Genomic DNA, 11,377 nt, shown 5'->3' on the forward strand with positions numbered 1-11,377 from the left:
ATCTGCAGGAATTCTCAGTGTGAGTGAGCAACTATAATCTACATATGTAGTTTCAACTGTAACAACACACACCTGTAGAAGGAGGCAATGGCACCATACCTCTGAATATCCCTTTACTATGCAAACCCTATGAAATTCATGGGGTAGTCATAAATCAACAGGCGGCTTAAAGACACACACATGTACATATTCCACAAAAGGAGGCCTGTAACTGATTAAACATAGCTTAAAAAATGAAACTTCAATCCTAACTGAAGTGAAATCAATACTACTTCACGCTAAGGTTAAAGAGCTACAGGCACATTCCTAAGTACTAATATAACATAAATCAGGCCTCGACGTTTACATATTGAGCAGCCAAATCTGGAAAAAATAATTAATACATATGACTTGTGAAGGTATGGGTGGCTGAACAATAGTACTGTATTGACAACTTCAGAGTGTCATTGTATTCATTCTTCTTAAAACTAACTTTCCAAGCTTTGTTTACAAATCTCCACCTAAACTGCAGGTAGATGTAGGCACTGCCTTTGTGTTTGTGCACTGCTCAACTTTTATGTTTATAAATAGATTAAAAGACAAAAAGAATACAACAAAAGAATTCCTATTGCATGAGTCACATAATCCGTCCACATGTTTCCACTACATTCTCTTCATTTGTAAAAGCACTCCCTTGTAAAAGTGGTAACCACAAATGTATTATGGGAAGAGTTTTTGTAAGAAAAACTTTAATAAACAGTATGTATATGTCTGTCTGCTTAAAATCATAGAGTTGGAAGAAACCACAAAGGACATCCAGTCCAACCTTCTGCCATGCGGGAAGACACAAATCACACATTGTGTGTATGTAAAATTAACCTTTATATTACCTATAGAAAGAGAGACAGTGAGTATAGTATAAAATCTTATTAAAAACTCATCAAGTATTTTAAAAAGTTAAACAACAACAAATAATAGATGCAAAAGTTTAACGTGTTTGAAATATTTAAAAATACATCAGTATATTGTTCCATAGATTACTATGTGTTGTTAAAGAAACATATACATTCTTGTTATTGTTTTACTATGTAATAAAAAAGCCACCATACTGTATTTAACAAAATGTATCTATTGTCTGAATATTCTTTGAACTTTAATATGAGCTATTAGCTTTTCCATAGGGAGTATTTTCCATAAGATCTTTAGCCAATCCAATCGAATGCAAGCTTTTGTTTCTTTCCAGGCCTTAGCTATTTCCAGTCTCAGTGATAAGCAAAGAAATCCAATTTGTTTTATGAGATAGTTCTTTATTTTCTTCAATAAAAATATGGAGTAGACCTAGAGTAGAGGGATACTGATCGGTCCCATTATAATTTCTCCAAAGGCTATATTCCAGGACTGATATGTAGTTGTGCAGTACAGTACTACCACATATGGACATATATTCCCACGAGTAGCATCTCCAAAAAAAAAGAAAGGAAGAAATGCTTCCAGTATCGGTGTGTAGTATGACCTATGGATTGATTTATATACATACTCTTCTGTTCATCAATAGCTGGTTCCCATTTTTTTCTCCATTAAAGATGTGACTTCCTCAAAACAATGAAAGACAGATTCAATTAAGTTGTCATAATTTGAAGATCAGACATTTTACCCCATGGGGTTTGCTATTAAATACTCAAAAAGAGCCAGTGTGGTCTAGTCGTTTGTATGTTGGACTAGGGCCTCATACAGACTGCCGCTTTGTGGCAACCTGGGGCTAAAATTAGGGCTCCAGAGCATGGAGCATTCGCATGCTCCTCGCTCTCCTGGAACTATTTTGGGTGCATGCGCGTTCAGATAGCATGCACGTTCAGATGATGTGCTCACCGATTACATGCCTTGTGCGCCGTGCTGCTCCAGGACGCTAATGGTGCCTTGGCAGTGGTGCAGAAAAGAGCCGCATTTCACAGATCCTTTTTGGAGCACATCGCTGCCACCGTCATATTGTCACCGTGGCAACAATGTGGGGCAGAAAGGGGGCCTAGGTCTCTGGGAGACCAGGGTTTGAATCTCCACTCAGCCATGTAAAGTCACTGAGTGAACTTGGGCCTCATTCACGCTATGAAATAATCCAGTTTGGAAACTGGGTTATTTCCCTATCATTCAGACTTGCTCCAATTGTACTCAGTGCACTTTGCAGGGGGGCAACTGAAAAGCCCATTTAAACTGGTGCATCTTTTTTTTAAGAACCACAATGATCCACATCTCTGATAGTGTGAGTAAGCTATCAGATTGGTTCAGATTGCGCAGCCACAGTTCAGGAAATGGAGGCGCCTCCATTGTTGATCCAGAACAGTAACAAATGGGAACTTCAGACCAGATTTAAATGCCACAAAGAGAATCGCTGCCTTAAAACATAGTAGGAATGGTGAATTGATTTTGATTCATAGATGCGAATCTCTCTGTGCAAAATATGTGTGTCTGGCCCCTGGGGCAAGTGACAGACTCTGAGCTTCAGATGAAGGCAATAGCAAACCCCCAATGAAGAAATCTTCCCAAGAAAACTTCATGAAAGCCAACAGGTCATCTTAAGTCAAAAATTAGTTGAAGGCACACAACAAAAATAAGGATTCAAGCAGGGTGAATTCCTTCAGAGCTGTGGTTTTAACCTGTGTGTGTGGTGTGAAATTAACTACTGTATTTGAAAGACCTGTAACCAGTTACATGGAATGTCACCCAGCTGGTCTCTAGTCTGGATACTGCCTTTCAAAGGAATGCCTCTGTTAGGTAGGTAAAGACAGAGAGCCATCCTGGTGTAGCGGTTTGAGTCTTGGACTATCACCCAGGAAACCTTGATTCAAATCCCTGCTGACCCATAGAAACCCATTGGTGACCTTGGGCAAGTCACATTCTCTCAGCCTCAGAGGAAGGCAAAGGCAAAACCTCCTCTAAAAAATCTTTCCAAGAAAACCCCATGATAGGGTTGCCTTATGGACCGACCATACATCAGAAACGACTTGAAGGCAAACTACAGCAAAGGTAAAAACAAGTGGAGAGGAACAGTATTCTTTATATACTTTACTATTATATATCTGTTTGGTTGTGTATTCCTGCATGGCCCTTGAGGTCTCTTCCAATTCTATGGTTCTACAGTGGCTCAAGCAATTAAGACGCTGACTCTGTTGATTGCAAGATCGGCACATTGGCAGATTGAGGGCCAAGTGCCACTTGATGGGGTGAGCTCTCATAATTAGTCCCAGCTTCTGCCAACCTAGCAGTTCAAAACCATGCAAATACAAGTAGATAAATAGGTACCACTTCGGTGGGAAGGTAAACAGCATTCTGTGCAATCATGCTGGCTACATGATCACAGAATAGTCTCTGACAACGCAGGCTCTTCAGTTTAGTAACGGAGGTGAGCACCACCTTCTATGGTCAGACACAACTTGTCAATGGGGAATACCTTTACCTTTTCACACTATTTTGCAAAAGGAGCACAAAAAAAGCACACAAAATAAACAGCACTGCAAAACAAGTGGAAGGCAACATATCCCAAAGGAAATGCTTCGCATATGTGTGTACAAATGGGTTAATTACCATCATGCCCTACAAGGAGTGACTTAGGGAACTGGGTATGACAAGGATAGGCATCTGACTTCCATATCGCCATAGAATGATAGGGTGATCCTCTGCAGCAGCAAAACAAGTGTGCTCCATCCTCCATGTGACACCCTCTCAGACACTTAAACAGGGTGAACATAGCACCTCTTCACCTTCTCTTCTCCAGGCTAATGAAGTGATATGATAGCCCTGTTTAAATACTTGAAGGCATGTCACGTTGAGGAGGGAGCAAGCTTGTTTTCTGCTGCTCCAGAGAACAGGACCCAGAACAATGGATGCAAGCTGCAGGAAAAGAGATTCCACCTTAGGAGGAACCTCTTGACAGTAAGGGCTGTTCAACAGTGGAACACACTCCCTCAGAGTGTAGTGGAGTCTCTTTCCCTGGAGGTCTTCAAACAGAGGCTGGATGGCCATCTGTCAATGGGGATGCTTGGATTGAGAGTTCCTGCATGGCAGAATGGAGCTGGACTAGATGGTCCTTGGGTCCCTTCCAACCCTATGATTCCATGGTGATATGGAAGCCAGGTGCCTTTCCTTGTCAGCATCATCCCATCCCTTTCTCATCATATCCAGCCAAACTTCCTAACAACCAGACGGCAAAGCCATCTTGCCAAGAAATCTTGGCCTCTCTGGGTCGCCATAGCTTGGAAATGTCCAGCAATTCGGCCGCCTAGCGTTACAAAAAATAAAAAGCACGACTCAGTTTTGTCCCTTTTCTCCTTCCGTAGACAAGCGATAACAGGGAGCGACCCTGGCTTGCCTTTTCTCCTCCCCTCTGCCTTCCTATTGGCTGAGCGGCCCGGAGGCGCGGGTTTCGCGCCTTCTTCGTTGGCGCATGAAGAGAGGGAGGGAGGGCGAGGGCGGGGGCGCCATGTTCTGCGAGAAGGCGGCCGAGCTCATCCGCGAACTTCACCGCGCCAGCGACGGGCAGCTGCCTTCCTACAACGTGAGGCCCAGTGCTCTGGAATTATGGGAGTTGTAGTTTTTGTTGTTGTTGGCACCACAACAAAGGCGACAAATAGTTGGATCCTGGAATAAAGCAGGCCTCAGCTGCTCTCTCTCCCTGGAAACCGAGAAGACTCCACTGATCAGGCTGGCCTTTGTTGTTGTTGTTGTGTTGCCTTCAGGTCGCTTTCTGACTCATGGCCACCCTTTGATGGGGCTTCCTTGGCAAGACTGATGCAGAGAAGGTTTGCCATTGCCTTCCCCTGAGGCTGAGAGAGTGTGACTTCTTGCCCAGGGTCACCCATTGGGTTCCATGGCCAAGCTGGGATTGAAAGCCTGGTCCCCAGAGACATAGTCCAGTACTCAGAATACAATGCCAGTCTGGCTCTTGCAGCTCTGTGTGTATGTGTGTGTGTGTGTGTATATATATATGTATGTATGTGTGTGTGTATATATATATATGTATGTATATATCTCAGTACTAAAACCAGTCCAACGCGCTGGTTCTGGAGGCTAATTTGAGATGCAGTGCTGGAGAATGGGGTCCTGGAGCAGATCAAGCCAGAAACCTCCCTGGAAGCCAAGATGACAAAACTGAGGCTGGCGTACTTTGGACACATCATGAGAAGACAAGAATCACTGGGAAAACGATGCTAGGCCATGGAAACCCGTTGAGTGAATGCAGGCTAAGCTGCACCTTCTCTGGACAAACTTGCAGCGAAAGCCCCATGAAAGGGTCGCCCTGAGCTGGCTATGAGCGCAAGGCACACAGCGCCACAGCCGTGACAGACACAGGCACCCTGCCATTGTTATTCTGGCAATGTTACAGACAAGTGGCCCAGGCATTGGGTTGCTCTGGCAGGCAGAGGCAATGTTGCCAAAGGCACCTTGGACAGGCAGCTGTCGTTATTGTTATTATTTATTTATTTATTTATATCTGGCCTTTTCCCCTGATTGGGACTCAAAGCAGCTTACAACGATTTAAAAGTAAAAAATTGTTACAAAATTCACAAGGCAGAAAAGTTAAAAGACAGATAAGCAATCAGAAAAAACAAATTAAAAACCAGGCTAAACCATATATATATATATATATATATATAATTAAAACACACACAAACTAAACCATGAGAATCAAAGATATAGCTGTGTTAGTCTGTAGACTCAGTAGATCTTGTAGCACCTTTGAGGCTAACACTTTGAGACTGAGTCCCAAAGCTGCTGTAAGCAGTGTTGCCAAGACAGTGCACAAATATGGGGCCACCCCATATTTATTTGTATCCCGCCTCTCCCTGTATTGGATCTGTTCTAAGATCTGATATAAGGTCTGTTGACTTCTATATGTGCCTTCACTTCAACTTATGGTGATCTCATAATTTCATAAGGTTTTCTTAGGCAATGAATACTCAGCAGTGCACTTGCTATTAATTGGCCGTCTCCCATCCAAGTACTAACCAGGGGTGAATCTCCTTAGCTTCCTAGATCAGATAGTATCTAATACCATTAGGCTATTTAGGCCTTCTGTTAAATTAAGTGGGATTTAGTCTTGAGCTTGTCTACACACGCTAAGTTTCTTTTTGTAGGAGAAACCTATATGGGCCATTGGAGGGACGACCAAAGGAAGCATTTGCGTACTTTGAACTGGATGCATATTCCACCAGCGGCATTCAAAACTATTGTGCTCATGAGCCCAGAAGGAGCAATTGTGCTATTCTTCTCTGCGTCTGTAGAAAGGTCTGTCATCTGGTTGGCCCCAGTTAGAGAATATTTTCCACGATCCTTCCAGTTCTGTTGGATATCTGTTTCCCTTCTACAAACAAATTGAATTATAGTGTGGGCAAGGAAAACAAAAGGAAAGTAATAAATAGAGGCAAAAGCATTGCAATTTTGATGGAAACCAATTCTGAATGGTTGGAATTTTTTTTTTTTTGAAAGAGTTGTGATTTTGACTGGAGTAGGCGCCCGCTTGATGTAGTAGTTTGAGTATTGAATTATGGCTCAGGAGAACAGGGCTTGATTCTCTGCTTGGCCATGAAACCCAATGGGTGACCTTGGGCAAGTCACACTCTCTCAGCCTCAGGAGAAGGCAATGGCAGAACTCCTCTGAACTAATCTTGCCAAGAAAACACAATGATAGCTTCACCTTAAGCTAACTTGAAAGCATACAGCACACATAGAGAACAATGTACATTCAGTTGTGGACTTAGCCTGTGGCTTCCTTTTATGTGGGGAATGGATACTTTTTATAAAAAAAAAAAAAGAAAGAAAATGAAACTTGAATTTTAATTAATTGAAGCATTTTAAAAAATTAGATACTGTCGAAAATACTTGATGAAACTGGTGCCTTTTTACTTTTCAGGAGGATGGAATCAGACAAGTCCTTGAAGAGATGAAAGCATTATATGAACAGAACCAGAGTGATGTGTAAGTCAAGGCTCTTTCAGTAAGAGAATTAACAACCTATTTATAAAGGATAAAAAAATTAAAAATAGAAAGCAAAGGTGAGAAATAAAAGCATGTTTTTTATACTGTGAAAAAGGAATTTTATTGGGCTTAACCACTAGAAGGAATCCAACAGTTTCTCTTGCTTACTTGGACTCCTTAGTGCAGTCAGTTGTTCCACAAGCACAGTCTTCTCTCTCACTTTTGGTTGGATGAATGGGGAACTATTAACTATGGTACAATGGATGAGTCTTGGTGCCCAATGTAAAATTAATTGTACATTTGTGGGACACAGTATGACTATGATGGGGCGTATTTATGATGCCCTAAAAGTGTATAGGATCTTGGCTTGACAGCTCACTGGGTAGTTAAAACTTTAAGAATGGCTTAGGATAAAACTAATTCTAAAGAATAAAGGTTTATTCTGGAAAATAAGCCAGAATTAATTTGATTGTTAAGCTAGAAAGTACACAGAAAATAAACATACTGAACTTTAAAATAATATAATGTTGAACATTTTAATAATGCTCTGATAAAATAAATCCCAAGTGTTCAAGTAATTGTCAGCCGTTCCATTGCTTTTTGTACCTCCTTTTTTTTTAAAAAAATTAGGACATTCTGTTTTGGGTACAAATTATGGGATTCTCAACCCATCAGAAACACTTCAAATGCAACACTAGCTTGTCTGACTGAGGTTTTGATTCTGTGAAAGTTAAATGGGGAAGAAATTCACAAGTTCAGTATATAATAACATTGTGTCTGCCAAGAACCAGTGGATTGCTATAGCAAGATGAGACAAAAACAGTCTTAGTTTGATAGATAATTAGATGCTATTGTCCTCCACTATTATTAACTGTTCTCTTCCCCTTTATCTGCTGGTATATGCCAGAAATCTGAGGGAAGGGTAGCATTAGTCTTTCATTTACAAATGATTGGCTATAGCTTAAATCATGATGTGGAGCAATGGGACCTAGATGCTGCTTCATCATAAAGTAAGATCTTCCTCCTACTTTTACTTTACCCTGGGCTTTAAAGAGAGGCAGAAGTTATGAGTGGCTTCAGGCAGCTTCTTACTTGAGCCCCAGTTCAAGGTGAGGCAAGATCCTTCTCAAAGTCCTCTTTATGGTCCAAAACACACTGCAGAAATAATCCAGTTTGAGACCGCTTTAACTGCCCTGGCTCAGTGTTAGGGAATTCTTGGAACTGTAGTTTTGTGAGACATTTAGCCTTTGTCGGAGAGCTCTCGTGCCACGATGAAATACAATTCCCAGGATTCCCTAGCACTGAGCCAGGGCAGTTAAAGTGGTCTCAAACTGTATGATTTCTGCAGTGTGTTTTCAACGCATGCCAACTATTGGAAAGGAGAAAACAATTAAACCTGGCTGCATCTTCCTCTACTCTTTTGAAATAAAAATAAATGTTTCCTCTTCATCTATGCATGTGGCAAATGACATAGAGCTTTGTTGCACTTTGTAGTGAAGACAGGAGCTTGAAAAAAAAACTAACTCTACCTTGGGAAGATATTAGAACTTGGAAGGAAAGATGTTCTCCTGTGTCCAGCACAATTCACAGGAAAATTGGTAAAAGAGGGAATTTCTGTGCTGGCTAAAGTTTATAAAATAAAACGAATTGAAATGTTTTCCCCATCATAAAGTATGCTAATGTATTCCACTTTCAGAGAGTATGTAATATAGCTTGTGCTTCTGTTATTAGAAATGAAGCTAAATCAGGACATAGTGAATTGATTCCAACAATCAAATTTCGCCATTGCTCTTTGCTGAGAAATCGACGATGTATTCTTGCATATCTGTAAGTTTCTAATAAGTGTCTGTGATGTCATTCTTGATTCTTTTGGGATCTGATTCCTTCACTTCTGGGACTCACCTGTTTCAAAGTCGTTTTTTCCCCCACGGTAACCAGATTTGCACAGTTGTTGTGGATGCTTGTGCGTATTCACACAGTTTAGCAAATCATGTCCTGTAAACTGATACAATTTTCATCAAATGAAGCAAATGGGTTTGATTGGCTTATCTACATCACAGTAATCTATCAGTGATGTCTTTGCATACCTCATACAATTCAGTTATGTATGTAATAGTCTAATCCACAATCCAATAAGCAGTTTGACATCTGGAATTAGACTGCTTTACCATCCTACTGTGCATTTACTCTTGACCTGAAGGAGCTATTTGAAAACATTAGGCAAGGAGCTGCAAGCCTATAGCACTATCTTCCTAAATCAGGGATGCTCCAAGTATTTCAAACAGTTGTGACTGTACTTTTAAAAAATTAAAAAATGGCTGCTGAGCTGTCTAGGGTTGGACAAATCTGTCAATTTATGTTCTTTCTCCTTTTTCAGCCTGCAGTTCCTTCCTCTCTCCAGAATTAATTAAGGAATTAATGATAAAGTTACCTAAGATCCTGATAGGAACATTTCATTATGCATTAGGAGTTTAAATTACCTCTGTTTCCAATTATGAATGCTTTTGATAAGTTGTGGGGTTTGTTTTTTTCCCTATCAGATATGACCGCTTACTTCGCATCCGGGCACTTAGATGGGAATACGGGAGTGTCTTGCCAAATGCTGTCAGATTTCACATGTCAGCTGATGAAGTAAGCTAGTCAGATATTAACTGTAAATTATTTACTTGCTAACCTCTAACTTCTTTGTCACTGCCAAAAAGCAAGGGGCAGGTATTTCCACCATCCAGCTACAGGAAAGAATGCTTCAATATTCTGAACCCAAATACAAAAACACTCAACTGTTTTGAAGGCATCTTGTTATAATTATTGTTTTGTTCATTCTGATAAGTGATATTTAGACTGGATATTCAATAAACTTGGAACAGTGAAACATAAATTGACTGTAATACTGTATTTATAGTTTGGTCCATAATAATTTACCATTTACTTATGAGAGCTCTTTGCTATACAGCAAACAGTGGATATGTCAGAGTCGGGAGCCCTTGCTTATCTACTGCAAATCACCCAGTAATCCTATTCCACCTTTTTCCGACTCCATATTCACATGAAGTAATTGTAGAGCCCAATAAGTGAATTTAGCATGCCCTAAAGCATGACTCAGAGCCCTCTGCAATTCAGAGAGGCTTCTCAACAGTTATTTTCTGGTATGTTAATAATTCTTCCTTAATAGTTTAGAAATAATCTTTGGAATTAATTAAAGACACATCTTGTATCCCCAGATGGTGTGGTTTAATCAATATAAAAAATCTTTGGCTACCTACATGAGATCATTAGGAGGCGGAGATGGGCTGGACCTTACACAGGACATTAAACCCCCCAAAAGCTTATACATTGAAGTAAGTAAAACCCAAAATTATGTGGTGATTTATTTTCCCTAGGAATAGATTCATAGTTTGTACGTCCAAACATTTTTAGAAGATTTTTGTTAATGTTTTCATAGAGGTGTTGCCGTTAACTTACCAACATTTTTACTTTTGAAGTATGAGAAAGAGACAATTAAAAGATAAATTTAGCTTACTGGAGTGCAAGTTTTGTTTTGTTTAACTGAAGCAAGATAAAGATTTTGTTTCTCAAACTTAGAAGCTACTCGTTTTCTTCAAAGAGGCTTATGCTGACATACTTAATTTATAAGCAGCTAATAGTTTTGATAGCTACTTAATTTTGTTTCTTCAGGTTCGGTGTTTAAAAGACTATGGAGAATTTGAGATTGATGATGGCACAACTATTCTGTTAAAGAAGAATAGCCAGGTATTTGTGATAAGTAAGCCAACATTCCCAAATTAGAGGGAGTATTGGCCATTTGGATTACCATATATACTTGTGTATAGGTTGACCGGCTCATGTATAAGTTGAGGGCAGGTTTTGGGGCCAAAATCATAGATTTTGATATGACTAATGGATAAGTCGAGGGTCAAACTCAGGGGCATGAAATAAAGGATCTAAAGGGGAAAACAAAACACCATTTCCCTCCCTCCTTCTACCTCTCTGGACCTCTCCCAAGGGTCACAGTCTTGGCTTGGAAAATGGAGAGACAAACCTCTGGTTTCTCTCCCTCCCTTCCCCACTAACTTTCCCAAGTCTCATGGCTTGCAAAAAAGGGAACACAAACTTCCGATTTCTCTCTCTCTCTCTGCTCCTTTAGCAGCAGAGAAGGGGCCGAGCATCCTGAATTTGGGTGGCTCCGCCCACTTGGCTCCTGGTAGGCAGGTAGGAAACAAAGAGACAAAGGCATGACCGGGGCTCTGGCCCCCCGCCCTTGCGGGCGGAGCTACCCAGGAACCCCAGTCTTCTTCCTGCCTCGCACCTGGTAGGACGTCTTTCATCCATCTTCGGATTCTTTCATCGCTGGCTCCCCAGACTCGCCTGGCTCCCTTTCCCTCTTTCTCCTCTCTTTCCTTCACTCTCCTTCCAAAAAAAAAAAAAAAAA

General features: G+C 40.7%; 1 protein-coding gene across 1 annotated transcript in view; it reads left to right on the forward strand.

Annotated features, from left to right (window-relative positions):
• The first annotated feature begins 4,374 nt into the window (after nucleotides 1–4,374).
• The window catches only part of GINS1 (GINS complex subunit 1), a 14,906-nt gene continuing 7,903 nt past the window's right edge, over nucleotides 4,375–11,377 (forward strand). Inside the window, exons 1-6 of the mRNA XM_042462210.1 lie at nucleotides 4,375–4,528; nucleotides 6,884–6,948; nucleotides 8,680–8,775; nucleotides 9,489–9,579; nucleotides 10,170–10,286; nucleotides 10,624–10,698. Coding sequence (XP_042318144.1) covers nucleotides 4,418–4,528; nucleotides 6,884–6,948; nucleotides 8,680–8,775; nucleotides 9,489–9,579; nucleotides 10,170–10,286; nucleotides 10,624–10,698 — 555 coding nt within the window. The 5' untranslated portion in view covers nucleotides 4,375–4,417. The remainder of the gene's footprint in view (nucleotides 4,529–6,883; nucleotides 6,949–8,679; nucleotides 8,776–9,488; nucleotides 9,580–10,169; nucleotides 10,287–10,623; nucleotides 10,699–11,377) is intronic.

This window comes from Sceloporus undulatus, chromosome 1, assembly GCF_019175285.1.
Source record: "Sceloporus undulatus isolate JIND9_A2432 ecotype Alabama chromosome 1, SceUnd_v1.1, whole genome shotgun sequence".
NCBI lineage: Eukaryota > Metazoa > Chordata > Lepidosauria > Squamata > Phrynosomatidae > Sceloporus > Sceloporus undulatus.